General features: G+C 44.9%; 1 protein-coding gene and 1 long non-coding RNA gene across 4 annotated transcripts in view; one reads left to right on the top strand and one right to left on the bottom strand.

The window, feature by feature from the left end:
• Window positions 1–22,103, top strand: part of LOC309375343 — a 31,724-nt gene extending 9,621 nt beyond the window's left edge. The window contains exons 2-4 of one of the 3 annotated variants that reach the window (XR_014170833.1): window positions 9,164–9,219; window positions 17,429–17,526; window positions 20,511–22,103. This is a non-coding gene — a long non-coding RNA (uncharacterized lncRNA). Of the gene's footprint in view, window positions 1–9,163; window positions 9,220–16,873; window positions 17,287–17,428; window positions 17,527–20,510 lie in introns of those variants that run through there. The other 2 variants (XR_014170834.1, XR_014170832.1) reach the window with 2 other exon arrangements.
• WNT10A (Wnt family member 10A) overlaps window positions 1–24,905 on the bottom strand; it is a 44,580-nt gene that overhangs the window by 1,916 nt on the left and 17,759 nt on the right. The window contains exon 3 of the mRNA XM_081920655.1: window positions 12,776–13,152. Within this exon, the coding sequence (XP_081776781.1) occupies window positions 12,776–13,152 (377 nt within the window). The remainder of the gene's footprint in view (window positions 1–12,775; window positions 13,153–24,905) is intronic.

Here is a 24,905-nt window from a genome sequence, read left to right as displayed (position 1 = left end):
AAACCCAAATTTCCATTTGCTCCAACTGAGCACTAAAGAGTGGTTTTCCCTAGGGGAAAACAGCAGAACAAGAGGGAGTATGGATTAGCTCTAAATCTGTCTGGATGGGCTTGCCAAAACATTTTTTTCCAGACAGGTATCAAAGCATTTATCCGCACTTCCTTTTCCTTTGCTCTTTCCAATCACACTCTGTGATTTAAAGCTCCATGTCCAAGTGCCCTTTCCCCTGTCCCTTCTGGAGCTTTCCCTGTGAAAACCTACTCTTTAAAGCCCAATTGGAGCAAACATCAATTTGTAGAAAACCCGAATTAATGTTTGCACTGGTTCAACTTTAAACAGTGGGGTTTCATGGGGAAATCTCGGGGCTAAACAAAAACAAAAAAACTACTTGGACACAGAGTGCCTCTGCCTGGAAAGAGCAAGGAAAATGTAAGTGTGGATAAGCCCTTAAGCAGTATAGTAGAGGCACCTGCCTAACGTCAACAGGCAGAGAGTTCCAGAGTCACACTGACACAGCCGCCACACCAAAGGGCAGAATTAACATTCTACGGCACTTGTAAAAAGTGCAAGTAACACAGATCAAAGTGATCCAGTAGGCACATAGAGGGAAAGGCTTAGGAAAATTAGTCCCAAGTTGTTAAGGGCTGTAACAGCTTGAACTCAGCCTGCTACATCTGAATTTCAATAATGTGATTAATCATTGTCACCTATAACGGAGGGAGGAGAGGTCCTTCCGCATGTGGGATGTAGGTGTGAGCAGCATTTGCCCTTCCCAGGATTCCATATAAATAGATCCAAACTGTTCCCAGTTGCTATGGTGTTCATTAAGAGGTGGGATGAGGATAGTTTGTTCAACCCTGTATGGGTGCAGCTGTTGTACCTGGTTACATGCAGCGACGTGCGGTCAGGGATTACATGGCTGCAAGAGGGTAGGGCTGTTTGCAGAGTGAGAATGAAAGATGAAGCTGATGCTCTAAAATTATGCATCAGTAACTCAGATTTAGACAACGTTCATATCACAGGACCTTTTCATTTACAAAAGTAGAGAAAAAAGCTGGCTTTTTAAAAAGATACTTATCTCCCCCTCCCCAACACACTTTATTTTGGAGTCTTGCTGCGAAGTACACAGGGCACTAAGGTTCCTTTCTGTAACTATAAAGGCAAGAAGTGTAAAAGCTACCTTTCGTGATTTCTGCAGGAAAAAACTAAAGCTAAAATGCGTTTTTAAAAAATTGAAGCTGCAAATATGAACAGCACAATGTGTAATCACCCCTCCCTCTCAAATGGAAAGGTGTGTGTGTATACTACTTCCAAGTATTGAGCAACTGCATAGACATAGGCCGCAGAAGAGACATCTGAGTTTTGTTTTGGATTCCAAATTTCTGGTTCTGCGAGAAGAAATGTAACTTTCAACATCCTGATTTGGTTTCCCAAGCTCTAACTATTGCAACTGTGTTTATTCTGAGTTTTACTTGATCTGAAGCTCCATCTGGGACTCTGGACTGAAATGATTATTGTTATTAAAGTGGGCCCTGCCCAAGTTTATCATCTGAAGATCAAAACGAGACACATTAGGGAGGAAAGAAAAAGAAAAAGGGGAAGGAGCAGGGTCAATCAAGACTCTTCAGAGTAAAAACAGAGAAAATGAGTTGTTTGCCAGGTGGAAGGGCGAGAAATGGGATCCATGCAGGGAACAGAGAGTGCAAGTTTAGGACTGATTAAAGGGCTGGAAACTGTAGATAGAAGGGTCTAAGCAGCAATGCAGAGAGAATGAAGAAAGGATTGATACAGGAGAACATTGAAATATCTGAATATACTCACAAGAGGTTTAAAGCTAAAACAGGGAGAAAGACAGACTGCTGCAAACTCATCAGGATAACCAGCATAAATGATCTCTCTCCAGTACAGGGAAGAGCTGCCTACTCATTGTATGGCCAACCATCTCCAGAATCTTGAGGGAGAATGCTTTTGCCCACCTGCCTGGTACCTATACTGAATGTTCAAATGTGTTCTCGCTACTAGAAAAAAATGTCCTGAAGCTGAGATTCACCAGGTATGGGGGGTGGGAGTGGAATCACCAACTAGAGAAGGGATGGGGGAAACTGGTTCTCCAGCTGCTGCTGAATTACAACGTCCATCATCCTTGACCATTGGCCATGGTGACTGGGGCTGCCAGGGGTTCAGTAACATCTGAAGGGCCAGAGATTCCCTGCCCCTGAGCTAGAGGGTCCGGCCGTAGCATCTATCTCATATTATGTTTGGATCCAGCTAAGATGACTGGTTTGGCACTGGGATGCAGAAGACCTTGGGGCTAATAGAGAATTAGATATATTGTACAACATAAGCTTCCACTTGATTGGCATGTAATGAGGCCCTGAAGGTTAAGTTACCTCTCTGTTTGACCTTGCATGTATGCTTGGAAGGCCTAGGTCAGGTGTGCGGTAACTTTGGCCCTCCAGCTGCTGCCGAACTACAACTGCCATCATCCTTGGCTATGGATCACACATGCTGGGCTGACAGGAGTTGTAGTTCAGCAACATGTGGCAGGCCAAAGGTACCCCATCGCTGGTCCAAGTATATTGGGAGGAGAATACCTGAAAAGAAAGCAACTGGGAGGGAGGGTCAGCAGTGGCTTTGGTGTAAAGGGCAGGGGGCTAAGCCAACACTCATGAGTTCTTCTAGGAATAAAGATGGGCAACTTGGAAAGAAGCACCCAAGGTGTGATTCCCTGCATAAGATCATTTTAAATAAGTGGAACAAGCCTCAGCCTGGGATGACTTAATGCTGGATTCATCCTGGCTCAAGATGCGTGGGTGAAAAGACTCGTGAAGGATGTCCTTTTGCTGGCTTCCTGGGCAGAAGTGCCCTTGTGTGAGGTTGCTTTTACACAAGGAAAAGCCCATGTGCAAAGGTGGTGGGAGGTGCTGTGGAGAGAGGGAATGTTCTTTATCCAAGTTTGGATAGGTTGCTAGGCAGAGAAGCCTACTTGCTGCTTGAATGCAGCTCGCCCATCACATGCTGGTCCCTCCTTCTAAGATCTGGAGGGTACAGGATTACGGCCCCCTGCCTGTTATGTGTACAGAGGCCTGGAGCAGTGGTGGAGTATGCTTGTACCTCCCCGACCGTCAGGCAGGCATGTTCCAACCAGGGAAGAGGTGACTGCCTCCAGCCTGGGAAATCCCGTCTTCCTAATGGGTGGGCGAAGGCAGGAGAGAGCTGGGACTGACAGAATAAACTGATGCCACTTAGCCCAGACACCACTATTAAAGGGGCAAAAGCCCTGCCCTCTTTGGCATCTGGCCACCCTACACCATATCTATAGTCTCTGGGGCAGATCCTACAAATGGACCCACATAGTCTCTTTGCCTTTCACTGCTGCTTGATGGCATGCAAGAACACAGCTCTACCTTATGAATTTCTGTCTGCCTCAAATGGCTATTCAAAGTACAACATCAGGAAACAACAATAACTGTTCTATCTTGTGTCTGTTCTTGGAACAACAGGCAAGAGTGGACAAGATGGGGGCCCTGGGAAGCCCAGCTGCAAGTCTGTGCCTATCTATGTAACCTATTTGAGGGGCAATTGGCAACACACCATTTCTCAGCATGATATACCTCGCTGGGATGTGTAAGGAAATATAGAACAAATGCTGTAAAGCATTTTATACACTGTTCTTGCTACTGGCTTGGACTTACGGCAGTCTTTTCTGCTCTGTTTGCAAGTAGGAAACTATTAATATCAACGCACCTGGGAGGCATTCCAATACATAGTAGATTCTACCACAAGCGAATTAAGAATGTTATCAGGAAAACTGCCAATGTCTGTAAGAGTGTGTGTGTGTGTGTGTGTGTGTGTGAATGAAACAGTTTGCTACCCACCAAGCCAAACTCAGTGTACCAGTGAGGTTCACCTACCAGGTGTTTTGACAACCACCTTGCTCCTGCAGTCCCAGGTAAGGGCAAAAACAAGTGTTATCAGGCTCCTGGCAACCCATAGTACACTTTTTATGGCAAGTCACTAAGTGTGCAGACCTGCTCCATTTAGCTATATGCCACCTGCTCCTGCATGCATGCTATAGTAATTGTCAGGCAAGTGCACGTGTAGAGGGAGAAAATGGGACTTTGTTTATTCTGTACAGTGGTACCTCGGGTTACAAACGCTTCAGGTTACAGACGCTTCAGGTTACAGACTCCGCTAACCCAGAAATAGTACCTCAGGTTAAGAACTTTGCTTCCGCATGAGAACAGAAATCGTGCTCTGGCGGTGCAGCAGCAGTGGGAGGCCCCATTAGCTAAAGTGGTGCCTCAGGTTAAGAACAGTTTCAGGTTAAGAACAGACCTCTGGAACGGAAGACCTCTGGAAGTTCTTAACCAGAGGTACCACTATATATAATTGTGTACCAAAAGTCCTGTTTCCATTGGACACAACTTTCAGCATATTGGATTGCGCTATCTTGACTTCTGTTCACACAAGTTTAGCACAGAGCCCAAACCCATTGTCTCCTATTCTTTGGCCAAATAGCCAGGCATTTGCCTGGTTTATTTCTTGCTTACTGTGAACTGGTTCAAATATCCAGAAACAGCATTGAGTGCAGCAGGACATAATAGCACATGGCTTTAAGTCTGAAGGGGGTAGGCGTGGGTCTGTGCAGCAGGTCACTTTCACTTCTAGCAACCTGAGATAGCAGTGCTTTAAAAAATAAGATGCTCCATATTCAGGGGCAGTATAACCCTGATTAATGGGTGCTGGTAGCAAGGAACAGGGAGAGGCTAGAGCCTTTTTAGAAGCTTGCCGGGGTGACCTGTCTGGTGACAAGAGGACAGGACCAGATGGGAATTTTGGTCTGATCCAACAAGGCAAGTTATGTCCTTCATGGGTGCAGCTCTAGCCTTGCTAGCTCAGGGTTTTCCTAATGCCACAGCAATGCCAGTTGCCACAGATCCATCCCTTAACCAAGCACAGCTGCAGTACAGACTGCCTTGCCAAGCAAGCTCCTCTGTGCCTCTTAGAGAGACAAAAGGGGCCAGGGCAGGCACATGATACCAGCCTGCAGAGCAAGCCAGTGCCATCTCCCCACCAAGTGCTAGCCCTGCTGCTTGCACAGATTTCATGGCAAGATCAGCCACACACACCCCACACATACCGAAAGCAGCAAGCACCACCCCCTGCTATGCAGGAACACTGTAATAAAGGAAATTAGCACCAAATTACAGAGCACTAATAGGCTGGGAGCCATTATCCCCCTTGCAACCCACCTAGTGGTTTGGAAACCATTTCCTGTGTGCTTCCCCTACTGGGGAAGGGTGCTGGGGAACGAAGTTCCCATCTTGCCCAAGGCAGGGGCTTCCCAAAGGAACCAGCGGGAGGACAATGCTGCTGCCCCTCAGAGAAGCCCTCCAGAGCCATCTTTCCTAAATCAGAGCTCTGTCTATACCATGCAGAGGGGATAACAAAAGGTCATTCACAGCAACCAGGCAGGGGCATGTCTTCCTCTCCCCCACCTCCGCTCACTCTCCAGCCCATTACGCTGAGCTTGAAAGTACAACTGTTCAAAGGACACCTAATCTCAAAGAACAGCTGCACAGTACAATCCTATTGCATGTTTACTTGGATGAAAATCCCACCAAGTTCAATGAAACTTACTTCCAAGTAAGTGTATATATAGGATTGCAGCTGTAGTGGGTTTTTTTCCTTTTTTCTTTTTAAAGAAACAAACCACGAAGAGTCTTTTCTCTGGCAAGAGATCTACTGCAATTCTGTCAGCAAGGGACAGTTTCTGCAAGTGGGTGGAACACCCACCAGCATGTTCCAGGAAAGGCTTCGTAGGAGAAGCCAGAATGTGGGTCTCCTTGAATAGTGCTGGTAGGAGCCAAGGTTTAGTTTCTTCACTCCCAATATTCTACCCTTTAGGTCACAAAGAAAGCATCCGGTGGAAAACTGGTCCCAGGAGGGAGAAGGCCAGAGGGAATCAAAATGCTTTTTTAAAGAAAAAGATGCTTAACATGGTAAGAAATTGGGGACAAGTATCCCATCTTCATGGGCCAGATCTAAAAAAATCCTATTAGGGCTCCTCAAAATATGCCTAGTTTGTTCATATTAAGTAGAACTGCCACTTTATTAAATTAACTTGCAACTGAGAGATGTCCCATTCCTCCCTCCCAAGTCTCCCCTCTAAAACCCACCACAAGAACATGCCCTTTCTATCACCTTGAGAGCCAGGTTACAGGTTTGAAAGGTCTTTTCTGAAGAATGCTCTCAAAGTGCTGCTATCAGCAAAGTGCTGCGATCAGTGCCCACTGGCTAAGTCTGATACACCATTTCAATACACTGTAGAAATACTACATTGGGGCACTGTGGGCAGCGCAGTCCCAGAACCCAGTTGGGGTACCTGGGTGTCAATGTAATGCAAACTGTGCAGCTGCCATGTGTCATTGCCAGGCCCAATCACCATTCTTGGATATATGCCTCTTTGACAGGGCCTTTTGTGGCTCCTGTGCTGCCTGGATCTTACTCTGCCATCTCCTGGCAGTGACCATAGTCTTCTCATTGCACGCCTATCAAACACATTGCTATCATGTACACACAAACACACACACCATCATTCTCCTGCTTCAAAGCAATTTCAGGTTAGTCCTAAGAGATGAAAGAAAGCCACACATTTTGGCTGGATATAGCAGTCAAACACTGTTTTAGTAACAAGGTGAGCCTTTCTGCTCCACAGGAGTAAAATAAGTGCATTCTTTTTAACTGCCACTGGTCAAAAGAGCTTCACAAAGTGAAGATCAATGGGCAAGGTGCATTTGTAGCCAGTGTTCAAAACTCCCATTGTTCTAGGCACATTTTGCGACAGAGAATTTCATTAGGGTGAGCAGTTTCTGAGCTCTGGACGCAGTACTGTGCCTAGATTTCAGATTAAAACTGCAGAGTGGAAGGAAAGGAGGACCTTTTTCTGCCTCCCCACTTCCAGCTACTCTCTGAAGACTGGAGAAGAGACCCTCTTAAGAATATTAGGGGGGTGGGCAGGGGAAGGACTAGACCATGTGAAAAACGAACATAATATTTTAACTGCAGTTCATTCATTTTCAACTTTGTATTCTTGTTTTAAAAAAGGGTGCCTAGACATTCTGTTGTTGCGCCCATAACCTAGGTTTAAGATGCCATTTAGCTTCTACCTTTCATATCTCAGTTTCTAACACTGTAGCAATCCCTCCTTCCCAGCTGTTGGACCTTCTTGGCCAACCAAGTTTACGCAGCGACTGGGGCGATGGAATAAAAACTTGCCCACAATATCTTTGCTTACTTTATTTTTAAATAATAATCAAACAGCTGCAAAACACCCCTTCTCACTACCATTCCTCAACAGCATTTCTTAACAGTATTCTATAACAGTACACACTATACCACTTGATCAACTTAAATGCATTTTTCAAATAAACAATTACCCTATCACATCGCTGCATTCGGTGCAGTAGGTAAACTCCCCCCTAATTAGTTAAATTGTTAAGATACCTCAGGTGTGCTAAATTGTGAAAAGCTCACAGATGTGCTGCCATGCAGGTTATAATTACAAACACTCACACCTGAGTAGCACCACTGACCACATCAATATTAAGAAAACCCGACACCAGCTCCTAACACTGATACTGGATCCTAGTATGCGACTCACTCTAACATCTTTTTTATAGCGACACTTTCTGCCTCCTTGTTTTGCTTCCAGTGTTTTGAAAAATGGGTAACCCTTTGGTGAAACACATTCAAGGCTTTCCTTGCTGGTCACTAGAATTAAATTTCTGGCTGCCATTAGCTGTCAGATTTATCGACTCTTGGGGATCCAGCTCCTTTCCTCACTGAAGCATAATATATTATACGTCATAATATCTTATACATCACGTATCCCCCCACAGATTTTTTATTTATTTTTTATTTTTAAAAAAAGGAGATTCCATTATCAGCCTGGCCATATTGTTCCATCCAAGTATCCCATACATAACCTCGATTTCCCTGGATTTGAAAAGCACTGATTCTTGTACCAACCTTGGTGGAACAATGGTTCTCCTAAATTCACAGATACAAAGCAGTGGCAGAGTGGTCTGACTCTGATGGATTAGGCAGAGAGTGCAGGGCTCCTTCCCCTTGTCAAGGAGCCAAAAGGTCAGAGTTAGGGCAGGCTTGTTTACAGGAGGAAGGCTTAACCTGTATTAGCAGTCATTAACCTGGATTAGATTTCTCCTATATCAACACAGCAAGGGCATTTGAACTGCAGATTTTACCATTCCATCTCAAAGGAATGATAGAGACACTTCAGGCCAGTAATTTTCAACCAGTGCGTTGTGGCACCCTGGGGTGCCTTGAATGATGGTCGGGGTGCCTGCCTCTGTCCCTCTTTCCTTCCTTCCCTGCTTCCTCTGATGCCCTCTCACATCTCTGCCTCTCAAAGGCTTGTACAGCTGTTTGTTGCAGCAGTCCTTGGCAGTGCTGGCATGAAGTGGTCTTGCTTAACACATACGTGAGTTAGTTCTCAGTGGTATATATCAGAGGAACAGTCACTTGCTTTTCCAATGGATTCTTAAAATAGTCCTATTGGACCAACTCCCCAGCACACTGCATACTTGCTTATTGTGTGAGAGGACTCCTACACCTTTTACAATTTACACAGAAGGCAAAGCTTCACCATGTATGGCTTTTCACATCAAAGTCATGCAGAGGCAGAAAAGCCACCCATGACCCCTTCTAGAAAATTCTTGTAAGGCACTGGAGCACTTTCAGGATCTGGATGTGCCAGCCTTCAGTACTTGTAATTGATGAACTCATATAAATAGAAGTTGGCCCTATACGACTGGACATCTCTTTTGTATACCTTATTTTGAGATTACTTATAAGTAACATGACACAGTTCATGGGCTTCCTTCTATCCTAATGTGATGTATCTCAAGTACTGATGTTCACTAGGGCTGACTTTATAGTTAGGAATGGTGAATCCAAAATAGAGTTCAATTTACCATACATACATTGTGGCCACTTCACGTAATTGGTACTTTAAACATATATCATAAAATAAATTGAAGCAAAAGACTGAAGGCTGTTATGATGCTTAACAATCCCAAATTACTGCAGATTGTCTTCTGAGTTCAGTGGTGCAATTTTTAGGAACATTTCTTTTTAGGATGCAGACTGAGAGGTAACAGAGGAAGTGAATGTGCTGGGAGAAGTCATTTTAAGGTAACAAGCTTTTCTGTCTGCAGTCATGCATCTATATTATTTAATTTGCAATGTTAAGCACTGCTCAGTTTCCACTTGCATATACTACCCTTGAGGATGTCTGGTGCACTAAGCTATAATTAGAACACTATTTCTCTTAAATTACAAAAAAATGTATTTTTAAGTAATCTCTCTCTCTAAAATATGGAACACATTATACTAGTGCTTGAACACCTGCACTGGCTTCCTGCTGCTTTCCAGGAACAATTCAAAGTGCTGGTTTTGAATTTTGACCTAAACAACTGAAGTTAAAATGAAATTAAGGTGTCTCCAATGCTTACTTCTACATTTGCATAGAGTGGTCACAGATTACACACAGCTCTGTTCACAGATATCAAGTGCAGCCAAAAGCTATTTTTGCTGAAGAACTTTGTCTAGCAATGATAGTAGCCTTAAGTACAGTGGTGTCCAAACTTTTTTCAAAGAGGGCCAGATTTGATGAAGTGAAGGGCCGTGAGGGCTGACCAAAGGGCCGACCAAAGTTGTTGACCTTTTCTTTTAGGATTTTACCCCGGGAAATAAACTGCCACAAGGGCCAGATTAAACAGACTGGTGGGCCGGATTAGGCCCCTGAAATGGACTCTGGACATGCCTACCTTAAGAGGTGCTCCAATCAATCATCTTGCTGCATAAATTAATCCATCCAAATGCTTGCCTAACACTTCCAGACTGTAGCCATTTTCAGGTGAGATTCAGGTAGGATTCATATACCATCAAATTCAGGTTGTGCAATTATAGTTGACTGGAAAGTCAACTAACAAACCCACCTCCCAAAAGATAAGACTTTTGGAAATAAGGGAAGTGATGGGATAATGCACTGGAAAGTGTGGGAGGTTAACTGACACTGCATCAAAGCAAGTGTGGGATAAACTTGCTTTGATGCAATGTCATCTAACCTCCCTGAAAACAAATCAGAATGAGTGCTCAATAAACCTATCACCTGGAAGCACCCTGCCTCTAAGGGGCTTCCCCATTCTCTTCAAGGGAGTGGGCAAGTCCATGCAGACATCCCTCTTTTTTCTGATTGCATGATATTAGAAATGGGTGCATCAGATCAGATAGGTGTACCTATACAATGCAGGTGAGCAATCTGCAACTCTTGGCCCAACTTCCTGTGAGTGGCAAATGGGAAAAACAGGTGGAAAGGGACAAGGGGGGGAAGTGGGTGGCAAAAAGACAGAAAGGGAGTAGCTGCACCCACTTCTGACTCTACTGCTGTCTGACAGATTACTCCCACGGGAATGTGACCCTCAAATGTGTCCATCAATAGAAAAAAGTTGGCCCTCCCCAACTGTACAGCTTAGAGATGACTGCACAATTTTTGCTTGGCTTACTTCCACTGAAAATGTTCATTGCCATTTTCTTCCCTTAGCAATTAACTTCTTCATCCATCTTTTGTTATTACAAAACCACTTTCTAGTTGCAGGTAATGAATTAGTAATAGTAACTCTCACTGGATTTTCCTGTAGAACTATTAGTTGTGGGGGAATATAGAGGCTTGAACCTAGCTCAGATCATGGGTGGCCACCCACTCAAACTGTTCAGTATTTTAGCATTCAAACCTAAATCAGCAGAATGATGTGCCTGACTGAATCAAGCTTTTCTCGAAACCTCACAAATGCTCTTCTCCAAGATGGGGGTTACTGCACTGGCTGATCTACATCTCAGTATGTGCCATGCAGGAAAAAATGATTCTTTGACACCTTGAAAACTAAAATATATTGTAGCGTAAGTTTTGATGGGCCTGAATCTACTTTGCCAGATGCATGTACAGATGATAATCTCTACTACCTGCAGCTCGACGATTCCTCAGTGAACAACAAATATTCTTAATACAGAGGAATTTCAGAGGTGTGCATGCAGATCATTAAGCAGATCAACAGGTTTAATCATCATGAGCTACTTTTGTGCAAGGAGACGGTGTCTGTGTGTTCACAGGGACAGGATTTTAAAAGCATGTTACAAAGGGCTGAGTGTGGCAACACCAGCTGCCACTTTACAGGCTCCATTTCACAAGGCAGTTTACACCAGGAAAATATAGTGCTGGAACTGGTCGTTGTACAGTTTGTGCATGTCAGATATGCATACATTTTAGCTAGTAAATTTTAGACAAATTCAGGGCTTCTAGCCATGATGGAGGCTATGCTCTGCCTCCAGTGTTAGAGGCCACATGCCTCTGAATACCAGTTGCTGGAAACTTCAGGAATGGAGTGTTCTTGTCCTCAGGTCCTACTTGCAGGTTTCCCACAGGCATCTGGTCACCCACAGAGAGAACAGGATGCTGGACCAGACGGGACATTGGCCTGGTCCAGCAGGCTCTTCTTATGGCAAAAGTGAAAACATGGTCTTCTATATTTACTTTAAGAATTTGCTCCCTTGTGCCACTCATGAAGGTATCAAGGTATGAAAACCATCCCTATGTTGGGCAGGTTGCTGCTGCAATTCTGGAGCCAGATCTATGCTCACTTCTTATGGAAAGCAGAAATCCACTGAGCAGTGTAAGAAAACAGAGAGTCAATCTCTTCCAGCATTCTCATGCACATCGTGTCCAGCCAAATGCCATGTCAGTCTCATAAGCAAAGAATAGCATAACAGTCATTCTAGCCATGGTGGGATAAATAGTCAACAAATAGATGAATACAGTCCATGCCATGTTTGCTCTAAGCATTCAGTGACTAGGAGTAAACTGCTTCCAATCATGGGTGTTCTATTTGCTTTCCAGTGAGCTTGGAATCAGACTTGAGTATGCAGAGTAATGGGGCCTTTTCTTGTGGATTAAGTAGTTAAACAGAACAATAAATCTCTTGAATTACCATAATTTTCTTGCACGTTCCACACTTCTGCTTCATCTAAAATATGAGAAGCTGTGCTTTCAGGGAAGCAGAGATGAGGATGGCCCTACCATGCTATCATTTCTGCTGGTAAACAAACCACAATTGATGCTCTTGGTTCTCAGATTGCTCCAGGCAGGGATCAAGCACTGGCAGAATGCAAGCACAGTACACTATGGGAGGGCTTATCCACACTTACCTTTCCTCTGCTCTTTCCAGGCATGGTCCATGCTTTAAATCTTCATGTCCACACGCCCTTTCTCCCCACCCTTCTGGAGCTTTCCCCATGAAAACCTGCTCTTTAAAGCTCAATCAGAGCAAACAGCAATATGCCCAAACCCCAAACTGATGTTTGTTCCCACTGAATGCTAAACTGTGGGTGAGGGGAACTTGTGCCTGGAAAGAGCAGGGCAAAAGGTAAGTGTGGATAAGCCCTGACTCAAGTCTGCATCTGATTGCATCAGAAGTTGTCATCACATTAAATGCAGACAGCATTTCTCAGTTACGCCAGCCCTGTACAAACCATCTTGGACCAACCAGGTAGATGAGTGTCTGAGCTGGAATGATCAGCCTCGTTTATTTCTATAGATCAGGAACTGTCTGGGTTATTGACTCCCTCCCAGAAACCTTTTTCCAAGCCTTGACTCCAACTCGCCACCCAACCCATTGCTGCGCTTTCAGCTCACCTGCCGGCCAACACGGTTGTTGTGCAGTCTCATGCGAGAGTGGATGTCTCGGTAGGTCTCCCGGGAATCTAAGAAGTCCTTGGAAAATTTCTCCCCATAGTCCACATCGGGGCTGCAGCCCCCCCACTCCCAGGAGTCTTGCAGGCCTGGGGCCTCGGCTGGCAGGTGTTCCAAGTGCACTCCATGCATCATCCCCTTGCCTCGGTTCATGGCCTCCAGCTGGAGACGGTGCAGCTTGAGGCGGAAAGCTTCCTCATCCCCACGGCGCTTCTGGTCACAGCCACATGCCTGCAGCTTGCCCAGGGAGCATGCATTGGAGACAGCATGTACCACCCCTGCGGCTGCAATGGCATAGGCAAAAGCACTCTCACGGAAACCTGCAAGAAAGAGCACATTTCACTTAGTCACCATTGCAATGCTCACCACCCACATGAGATCTTCCATTGCACTTGCACAGTACGGTTGTGTGAAGGCTTAACGGCTTGCCCAAGAGCTTATTCCAGGGATGGCGAAACCTGAAAGGGATGGCACTTCAGATTTTGCTTGGCTACATCTCCCTTCATCCCACGCTGGCTGGGGTTGATGGGAGTTGGAGTCTAACAACACCTGGAATGTGATAGATTCCCCAGTCCTTGTTGTGGCCCCCTTCCCCCTGCTGTCAGTCACACATAGCAGGGATTCCAACAGGCATGGCCTTTTCAAGTCACAGCAAAAATCACAGCACTTTACACCTTTGGCAATCCTATCCCCTCAAGTAACAGAGGTTTCAGGCAAGAGATTTTGGAGATAGGTGAAGGGTTAACCGGCCCCTCTTCAGTGCCACAGCCCTACCCTTTATCCAGCCCCACTCCCCAGCAGCTGCTTTTAACCAAGAAAAAGGCATTTGGAGACCTGATCATAGATCTTCCATATCACACTGTCTTTTGGCCCATAGGAAAACAACAAACTATGTTCCTTGATAAAGATGAGGCGGCAGTTCTGATCCCAGCCCCTCAGGACGACAGATAAGGGACTGGTGTCCTTTTATTTCAGACAGCTGCTCAGCTTCAAAGCTTAAGCACTGCCTGATTGTTCATCCCCTTGTCTGATGGCCTAAGGCCTGTGAATGCTATCTTGTCAAACAGTCCCTGTCGCCTCCATGGGTGATTAGCTCCTAGACCTCTATATGTGCACATTGGGAGAGGAGTGTTCTTTGGCTCCTGTACCACAACTCTTGCTTCACATCACATTAGGCCACGCTTGTGAAATAGGTGAGTAGAGTTCACCTCCAGATGATTAAGGAAGAATGAGTTTGCAAACTGGAATAAATTTATTCCCCCAACCCCCAAGCCCACTTCACTTGTGTGATCAAGTGAGCTATTAAAATTTGTTCTGCCAGGGGCCAGGCTGGTGACTTTATAGACAGAGTCTGTACTAGGCAGCATGAGGACTATGGGAGAAGGAGATACAGGGAAAACAGGATCTTGCCTGTGTATTCTTGGCTTCCTCCTGACACGCTTATCTGAACATGGGGGAACAGGTGAGTCAGATCTGAACACAAGCTGTAGCTCCACACTTTCACTGTCCAAATCTGTAGCAATTTCTTGCTCTTGTCACCCGCTTCAGTCTCTGTTGAATGATGCACAATTCCTACTATGCTGAGGTTACTGGACAATAGTGCTGAGTTATGACTACCCCATGGGTGTTAATGCTCTGGGGTGTACTGAGCCTCAGTCTCCACAACACAGTCCTCTTCCCTCTGCTACAAGAGGTCCTTCACTGACCACCTGACCCAGATAGACAGAAACAGAAACATGAAGCAGTTACTGCTTTCCTCTCCTCTGCCAGGATTCAAGGAGGCAAAAGGCAAGACCTTGCAGCTTTGGCCTTAAGACCTTAAGACCTCTTTGGCAGCCATGGTAGTTGCTGCCAACATTCTGGGCTTTGAGCCTGGAAAGCCCTAGAGACCACCATGCCAGGGTCAGAAGATCCTACTAAGGCCCACTGTGGCAATGGACAAGGCAAAGAGCTTCCTGTTTAAACCAACATTTGAAAACTAGGTGCAGAGTACGTTGACTACTCGTCTGCTATCTGGGCAATCCATATTTTAAAGCTGGTTCTAAATGTGTCTTGTTGTATTTTTAACTATTGTTTTTGACCACTTCATATTTTATAACAACTTGGGGGAAAGGTAAAATATATATTAAATAAACAGGCAGACTAGGCCTATGCTTACTTATTACCTTACTTATTAGAAATTATTTCCCCTGTACACAATGGACCTCACTCCTAAGTTAAAAGAGTGCACAGGGGTGCAGTGTTAAGGTAGTTGTCCTTTAGTCTTCTGTGCCCTGGTGTCATACTATTGCTTAGATCTCAGGCTGCTGCCAGAGGCCAAACTTTGGGGCCAGGAGTTGTACTAGCTGACCTTGGAGATCCATTCAAACCCTCCAGTTACGAGCAATTTGAATGGGAAGGTGAGGATGGGAACTCTTAGGCACCATAGAGTCTCTCACCATTGCAAAGCTTGCCAGCTATAATTAGAGCACGTTTCTGGCTTTGGCTTTGTTTATACTCTCTGAGATGCGCTGGAGTCACGCAAGCTCCCACAGCACAAGCTGCAGGCTGCAATCCCCATAGCCCAGCATTGTTTCACTGTGCAGAGGGGAATTTCCAGAACTGAGTTTATCAATGAGAGAAGACAAACTCTGCTCAAAAGTCTGCTGCCAGGGAAGGTTTCATATTACAAGCAGTAACACACATGAACACACACACACACACACACACCCCGTGACAAAATACCCTATGCACGAAGGATTAAGTATGTGTGTTTTATGAAGTATGCAAGTATCCATCAGATAGATAAGATTTGTGATTAAGTGTGTTTATGAGGAGTTGGTGGCTTTTATTTAGGACAATAGAACCAGCCAATAAGCTGATTGCTATCTGGCCTAGTAAATCAGGCTAACCAGTTTCCTAACAATCCAGTATGTTGTTTTGGCTTAGACAGGCATTAATGAGAAGCCTTGGAATTTTAATTTGCACACATTTAGCTCTATTCATATATGCAAGTGAGCAATGACAACTCATCTGCTAGGAGAGGTAACAATCCTATAAACACCCCAGTTTTCTTAGCAAGATCCAGTGGAACCAGCCAAGAGGATTACATAGGCCCCAATGACACCTGTTTGTTTACTGCAGGCTCCCCAACATTTTGGGAAGTCAAAGATGCATTTGGAAATCTAAGAAATCAAAATGGGCAACTCAAAATACCCACGTCACAGAAGAGAAACTGGCAATGCTTAGAAACATCCCCCCCCAAAAAACCCACAAACAAAACACCTATAGCCCACCAAAACAGGCAACATCTTGCCAGCAAACAGCAACCATGCACCCTCTCACCAAACCTCCCAAAGTAAATATTAAAAAATCACTCAATTAAAAAACAAGAAGAGCAGAAAGCTGTGGCAGGTGCCGACAGATGTGTCTGAGGGTACTGTGGCACCTACAGACACTACATTAAGGGCCCCAGGTTTAATGTGTCAAAGGGGATTTTTCTGTCTGAAGCCTCTGCTCCCAACTTTTCTCCCAGGTGGGCAACTGTAATTGCTAGTGTGGTATCATGACAGCCTCAAAGGCTAAGGAACCAATAGTGTTACCAAAGCAGCGGTGGGACTAAGCACCACCACTGAACCAGGGGTATCCTAGAATAAGATTCCAAAGATTCTGGGACCAAGAACTCCTGAGATTGGACCAGAGACTGCATCACTGCCTAGGACCAGCATACTTACCTCCCAGGGGCTTCATACTATGCACAGAGTTTGTGGGGAAACACAGGCAACATGTCTGGCATGATCTCCCGTAGGGGCAGCAAAATGCAAGCCTCCAGGCCAAGAGCTGACCCTTTAAGGCCACCCACTTTTCAAGGCTGGGGTGGAACCCAGCATGGGGTTCCCCAACTGCCAAGGCATGAAAGGATTCATTACGGTCTCACACACTGTTGAAACATGTTGCTCACTAGGAGCTCTCCTTGGTGCTGCTTTGCAACCTCCCAGCCCCCCTGCCCCCATGGACTCTTCTTCATGACCTGATTAGGACACCAAAGAAGAAACAACCCAGAGGCCAGAAGTGAGACCAAGTTGCTTTCTCATTGAGCATTTAGTTTCAAATTGCCATGCATTGTTCACTCACATTCTGGAATCCTCTCATGTTTTCCCTAGTGCTGCTTCTGTCTTTTTTTTTTTCTTACTGCAGAAGGTCAGATACTTTTGAGAGCAGAAGAGAAGGCAAAATATCTACCAATGTAGATGCTCTTGCCACTACTCTTCTGCCTGTTTTTTGAGGCAGTATCTGATTATCAGGATGGGGAACCTATCACAGTTCAGCACACATTCACTATAACCTTTGTAGCAGGTACCATTTTATAACACCATTCTAGTGCTAAGACAACTTTCTGACTAATCCAGAACAAAGACCACCCTGCTTCAATTTTCATCATGGCTATCTCAATTAGAATTCCCAAACCTATGCAGGTAAGCTCCACTGGGTTTGTTGGAGTTACTCACAAGGAAGTATACAGAGGTGATGTTTATTTTTTCAGTAGTAAAACAGACCAGTGCAGTTTTTGGGTTTTTGGGAAAGCGAGTGAAAGTAATTGCTTTCTCATTTTGCTAGATATACACATGGCAACAGCCTACCAACAAGTTATTAGACAACGTGGGGGGAGGGAGGCGACGGCAAGTTCCTTCCCAAGTCAAACAACCAAGCGAAAAGTGAGTAAGTAATGACATTTAGTTGTAGCTAATAAAATACTGCTCTTTTTAATTGCTTTAGAACTATATAGAAAAGGGGAGAAACACTATAAAAAGCCAGGAATTGTAAGAAGGAACTGAAGTAGGACAGAAGACTGCGGCAACTTGGGGAGATATTGGGAGGCTACCAAAAATGAGGTTGGGGCCACCTATGGCTTAAAATGAAAGAGTGCTATAGCACTAGAACTCTAGTTTAGAAAACAGGGGGCGAGAACCCTTTCTGGTCACCACCATTTCAGCAACATGCTTTCTTTCTTAGAAACTGCAAAACAATCCATAACAAGCATTTTTTTTTTTTTTTGACATTTCATGAATAGCAATGAGCAATCATGCTTAAATGAATGAACTGCTAGCATTCAATAAATTGATTTTATTTTAAAGCATGGCTCACAACTTGTTTTCAAAGTGACCACTCAGCAAATTTGACCTTCCTTTCCCCCATTATGGCAGCTATGCCCACTGGTATTGATGGAACATAGCAGAATACATACACAAGAAAAACCTGTCTGGAAGCAGCCCTCATTTTGCATCCAAATATTCCTAGCTTCCACCACCATGCTCCCTTCCTCCCTCTCTCTCCCTCTCCCCCCCCCTCTCTCTCTCTCTGGTTTCTCTATCTCTGTTCCCAGCTACAGCTTCCTAAATTTCTGGGCTTCAGTTTATGTCCAAACTTTCTAAATTCAGCATTCACTGTCCTGCCTATTCCACCATCCTTGAGCTGTGAATTATTTTCCTTTCCTTTTGATTGAATTATCTGAACTAGGCATGTGACACAGTTCTCTACTGAAGCTATGCAGGTCTGGTCCTGTAAGCTGCCTGGATGGGAAACTTTCTCTGAACCATATGCAAGTCTTTCCCAAGAGCTCTGGAAGGAGGAAATAAATATTTGCTATCAACAGTAGGCTAGGACCTCTCAGTCCCAGAAGCCCAAACACAACATTGATATTTATTTATTTAACTATTAAACCAGGATTTTCATCCCATCCAAGGAAAGGGAGTGCAGAGAGCAAGTGCTGTAGTTGTGGGATGATAGGTGCTCAGTATGTTGTTCAAAGACTGCCACAGACAGTATTGCACAAACGATGATCAAAGAGGCCATGGGGTGGTTTGAACAAAAAACAAAAGGGAATATCAAAGTAAATGTGGAAGGGGGGAGGTTTTGCATTCTCTCAGCAAAGGCAAAGTGAAAACCACCTATGTCGAAACTGAGGAAGTTAACTGAAGGGTAGTGATCTTTATTAGCTTCTTCAGGAATACTTATTGCAATGCATACAGGATCGTTGTTTTTTTACGCATGACACATTCTGCTATTATTACTACTGAACATTGATACGCAATGATTATTGCAATGATTATTTGTTACTAAACAAACCCTATAAAAGTTATCTCACGAACAAAATTATACACTGGGAGAATTGTGATCAGGTCACAGTAGTTTTACAGTGACCGCCAGGAGAGGGTGTGATTAGTTTCAGGGCTACAGTCCTAGATATAGTCAGCAGCAAACAACCCTAAAAACAACACTTTTGGACAGGACAATAGTCAAGGCCAGAATTAAAAGGAAGGAGTGTTATTCCTTTCACAACAGCTACCCTACATCGTAGCTCAGTGGGCAAGAAGCCTGCATGAAAAGGTCCTCTAGAACGAGAGGTCAAGTCCCACAGTGGTCCCAAAGGTTGCACATATGATGTACACAAATCTGTACACAGTACACTTCTGTTGGTTTCAGTGTGAAAGATACAGGCATTTTGGAAGGGAAAGGAACAGCGGGCAAAGAGACAGGGAAGAATGAACACATCAGCAGCAACTCACAGTAAGGAGACAGTACCTTGAAGAGGCTGTAAATTCAGTGGGAAAGAGTAAAACAATGGGAGAGTTTGTCCCTCATACTTCTAAAATGGAAATGTAGTGACTACAAGCCACTAAAGTCCATCTTTGGGCAACCTGTTGGCAACAATAAGTTTAGATGGGAAAAGGAGACAAAATGTTCAGGTGGAGCTGCAGCACAGGACATAATGTCTCCCCCTGCTGCATGCCCCATCCTAAAGATGTCTGAAATGCAGAATTGCTGAGAAGTGCAGCTTACCTATCAGCTGACCAACAGGAAACAGAGACAGGCAGTTGAAACAGTCATCGCTTTTATTGAGCAGCATCAACAGCGAAGGGAGTTCTGACATCTCATAAACATGGGTTTTTTTATTTGCACAGGACCTCCATGCCTAGACTAGATGGCTGGCAGGCAGCCCAGCAGGCAGCCCCCACCACTAAACTTCCACACTGGGTACATCTGCCACCTGCTACAATCCTGTATGCAGCCCACTTCCAAGAGACTGGGTGTCCATGTGCAGCTGGCATATTAAAGCTGCCACCTATCCAGTCCCACTTCCCACTCTCCCATCACCAGTTCCCCCTGATGTCACCTCTTGGGAAAAATAATGCAATCACTGAGACAATAGTCATCTATTCTGTACAGGAAGCTGCCGTGGAGCTCTGTCTCTGGTTAAAGTTTGTTCTGCTTCGTGTATCCCCAAGTCGACTCCTACAAAAAAAGAAGTGTCATTAGTGTTTGGGTGGAGGGGATGGGTCAGTGTTCACTAAACGTGGTTGTGTTCCCTATAGCCTTTCTCAGGACATTGCAGGAACTGATCTACAGAGACAAGAGGGTTGTGGTCTGCAAAAACTCCCTGGCCTGCAGAGTGCATTATTGCCCTGTGTGGGAGACACAGCCATAACCTTTCGGAGCAAGAGTGGGCTGTTAAGCCAGTACACTTTGAGCCACATTGCAAAGGGAGACTTTGTGCTCCTGGGTGCTTTTGAGTGTTCAGGACTTCTTGGGCTGCTCAAGGGAGAGGGGTACATAGGATATTTAGGAGTCATACTCTGAAGCGTAGGCGCCACTTTCCTGACCAAGGTCTTGTCTTGCTTACCTTGCTCTGTTCCTGCAGCCCCGAATGCAGCCTGGGTTTAACAGTTCATCTCTGCAGGAGGAGGACCTGTAACGTTCTGAGGGAGGACAAGTGTCATCATTTGCTCTTTTCATATTTGTCGTTGCCTTGGCTGTTTGTGCAAAAGTGCTCCCCTTAAGAACACAAGAAGCACCTGCTGGATCATGCCAATGGCACATCTAGTCAAGCATCCTGTACTCCCAGTGCTCAACCAAATGCCTGTGGAAAATCTCCACCAAGTTCTCACTTGGGTAACTGCAACCTTCTAGACATGGGGGCAGACTGATGTAGCCCCATGCTACAACATCACATACATGCCATGCAGCTTAATATACAAGCTGAATTCTTTTACGTGTATTCTCCTGTGCATTATTTGCTCCCGAATGAATCACAATCCTATCCTCCAGTACATTTTTGCAGGGTGGGCATATAGAGCATAAGTGTCATTACAACATGGTGGAACCAACTTTTGAGGGAGCTCAGAACCAGGTCTCAGCTTCACATATCTTCTCATGCCTGTTTGGCCCAATGTTTGCTCCTTACACCTGCATTTTGTATTGCAAGTGCAAAATGGCATAGCTGCATAGGCATAGCACTGTCATCTGCCAGCACAGCAGAATTTAGACCACACTGCACATGTCTCTTTCATAGAATACAGCAGGCCATCTGCCACCATCCCGTTTCCAACAGATCCTCACTTTGCAATGGGCTGTAAAGGAGCTTCACCAACATGAACAGCCTGCTAGGAGAGGCTGTTTTTGCAAGTGTCTTTTGTCTGCTAAATATGTAGGTAAGGAAATTCATACTGTGAACATCTTGTTGACACAATGTACAACAATTACAAGAGAATATAATACTGCTGGAAGTTCCCACAGAGCTACAAAAATGCAGAGGAAAAACTACACACCCATAGCTGCATAAATCCTGCAAAATAATGAGATGTTGCTATATGATAAAGTTTTGAGCACGCAAAGGTAAATCTGATTTTCTGTTCCTCTACAACTAATTGCTAAAACATCTCTCCAATGGAGTTCCTCTTGGTATACAGCATCTGAACTGACTGCAGTGTGCCCTAGTAACAGAGGGCTCCTCAGTTAGTTCCACGGTTCCTCCGGCAATGTCAAAACTTGGATGATTTCCTGCCCAGGGTGCAGGGAGAGTCTGCCATGTCCCAAGTGCTGCTGCCTACTGCTTCCCCCTTCCCAACTCCTCCAAAGGCTATGCAGCCAGCCAGTTGAAACATGCCTCCCTTTCCCTCTCCTCTGCCCCATCTCCCTCGTTCCCTAATTAAACTGCAGGTGAACCCGCCAGGGACTGGCAACACGCCAGACCTTGAGCTCTCTGCTGCGGATCTTAACTTGCCTCCCTCCATCTTCCAAAGCAGCCCCTGAGACCTTGATCGCTCTAGCTGCAGAGGGCTGTGCTAGGGAGGTAAGAGACAGCCTCCTCTTTGCAGGACTTCCTAGGTGGAATTCAATGTTGCTCTTCCAATTTTTCCATCTGCAAAAGCATCCCCTCTCCTCCCTCAGCATGCCCTTTCTCCAAGCCAATTTCAGGGGCATTGGGGGCATGCAGGGGGAGGGGAGAGTCCCATTATGCAAGCAGATGCAGCTCCTTAGGTGAATCCCAACCACTGTTATCTATACAGTGGTACCTTGGGTTAAGAACTTAATTCATTCTGGAGGTCCATTCTTAACCTGAAACTGCTCTTAACCTGAGGTACCACTTTAGCTAATGGGGCTTCCCGCTGCAGCCACGCCGCCACCACACAATTTCTGTTCTCATCCTGAAGCAAAGTTCTTAACCCGAGGTACTATTTCTGGATTAGTGGAGTCTGTAACCGAAGTGTCTGTAACCTGAGGTTCCACTGTATATGCCTAAACACTGCCAGTGGTCAATTTCTTTCACATCATAACAAACTTGAGATATGAGGGTGAGAACCAGTGAATTCTAGATCCATGGCTAGACATAAGTTTTAACATTATAAGACTACAAAAGAGTTCAGGGGAGAATAGCCTAACAATGAGAATCAAGGACAAGCCCTGTGCTGAAACATGGGAGCCCCTCAGCTCAGCCTAATGGCACTCTTTTTGACCTGACAGTTTTAACAAAGATGGACACAGACAAATGACACCCCCCTCCTGACACAAAGGTGGGTTTGCATGTGAAAATGAGGTGCTAACAAGATATATACAAGTGGGTTGTGCATATTCTATGGTTCCATTGTCTTGTGTGAAGATACATTTGTGAGTATGTGTCACTCACTTGCGCATCCTTTTACACTTGCTTCCATGCCACACAGGAAAGGTCTCATAAGAGCACATTGCATGTTTCAGACTCTTCCATTCTACCCTGTTCCTATCCTTGTGCCTCCCAGAAAGCATTGTGATTGTCAGTGCACTGGCTTTATCACCAACTTCCACAGCTACACTGGGATTGGAAAGATAGCCACTGCTCCTAAGTCGTGTGGTAACAGCCACCATGTCCTGATTTTCAGAGAATTTTGAGGGAGCCTAATCCCATTTGCAGGCAGCTGGTGGGCACTTTGGGAAGATTCAGAATTTAGGATGTTGCAGAGAAGGCCTTGGTTGGCTGGAATCCTGCTCTGTAGAGAGTAATGTAACATTTAAACTGGCACTGGCAAGAGCCCAAGGAATCAAGGAACTATTAAACAGATTCTCTGGACAGGATTTAATAGCAGTAATGTTTTAAGTACCTTAATCAGATAGAAGTATAGCTGGGAGCTGGAAATTGTTAGTTTCTTATGAGAAAAGGTAGAAATGTTAAGAGGAGGAGAATTAAACATAAGCTCCCCCAGGCTGGGGAAAAGGAAGAAAGCAATAGGAGGATTATTCATCTCTTCATGGGCTTCCTAAAAACAAACATTATACAGTTGAATAACTGACAAATCTAAGGTAGACAGGGAGAAAGAGAGCAGAATATTTTGACTGATCTTCCTGTCCTACTCCCACATACGAGGGAATCCATTCTTTCACTATCCCGACTAAGCTTCTGTCAAACTCATGTCCAGCTAATGATCTTCAACATCATGCTGGAGAACATGCCAAGTGATGTGCACCAAAAGACATAGAACTTGAGGGACCCTCTAGACTGGTGGTTTTCTGCAACATACCATTGGCACAATAACAGTACATTAGTGGCAGATTCATCTCTTTCTTTCTTTTTGGAGATCACTCGTAGCTGAGTAAGATTGTCTTTCATGAAAACAGTCTTAACAGTGAGCCCGTGACTGTGGAGGCCAATTCTGGATCCACACGCCCTTCCACCATTGGGACATAGGTTTCTGTGTGGGAGTTGATCACGGTGAAGGTTTGCCAAAAGTGCCTTCCTCTTAGCTCGTTTCTCCTTTTCGCCCTGAGTTCATGTTTCTTCAAACTCCACGACACCTTTGGTAAAGGCTGTTCTCCAATTGAAGTCCAGAGTGTTTGAGGACCAGGACATTCACAGGGAAACCAAAATGCTTGTTTAGAAAGCCATTGTACTACAAACTTTACTGCACACTTGCGAAACATGGACCGCTTATAAATACCATCTCCAACTCCTCAAAAGATTCCATCAACGGTGTCTCCCGAAAATTGTACACATCACTTGAGAAGACAGGCGAACTAATGTCAGTGTACTGAAAGAAGCAAAGATCACCAGTGTCAAAGCAATGATTCTTCAACGTTAACTTTGTTGGTAGATTCATACTGGCTTGTTCACACACCATTCGGCTTTATTAGTTGTTCTGAGATGCTTCCCCAATACGACTGCCTTCTGAGGCAGTCACTTCACCTTGCCTCATGGGTGGACCAGCCCTGCAGATGCTTCATTTAGCACCCCCACCCCCTTTGGGGGTTATCGAAGGAAGGAGAAAGAGAGAGAGAGAGAGAGAGAGAGAGAGAGAGAGAGAGAGAGAGACTTCTGTCCAGAAGTAGTATGCATAATGACAGGTTGAATTAAGAAATGCTTGGCATAAATAGAAGTTGAGGAATCCAGGAAGCAATGCATTAAGAAGGGGGGGGATCCATATTTCCATGATGTGCAGTATGCAGTGTATCAGCTTCTATTGTGATTTTTCTGCAACAGTTTACCAGGGAGAAATAATAATCAAGGTGCACCCTTATTTAATTGGCTCTGGCAAGACACAAGCATTTATAACAACCATCTTTGTTCCCACACTACAAAACTGCTTCACATCTACCTTCTACCAGTCTTCAGAAGGTCTTGTTACCAGAACTTGAGCACCCATTCAGTTCAGTCCGCCTAGCTGAGCCAGGGTTGGAAGGAGACAGGTTTTCTGCAGCCAGTTCTTCAGCCTTGAGAAACTGATGGGGCTTTCTCTCTCTCTCTCTCCCTCTCTCCCTCCCTCCCTCTCTCTCACTTGGTTGGAAG

The sequence above is a fragment of the Podarcis melisellensis genome (genome assembly GCF_964234715.1).
Source record: "Podarcis melisellensis genome assembly, chromosome: 1".
Lineage (NCBI taxonomy): Eukaryota > Metazoa > Chordata > Lepidosauria > Squamata > Lacertidae > Podarcis > Podarcis melisellensis.
The sequence above is the reverse complement of the archived record's forward strand: the minus strand, read 5'-3'. Positions and strand labels throughout refer to the sequence as shown.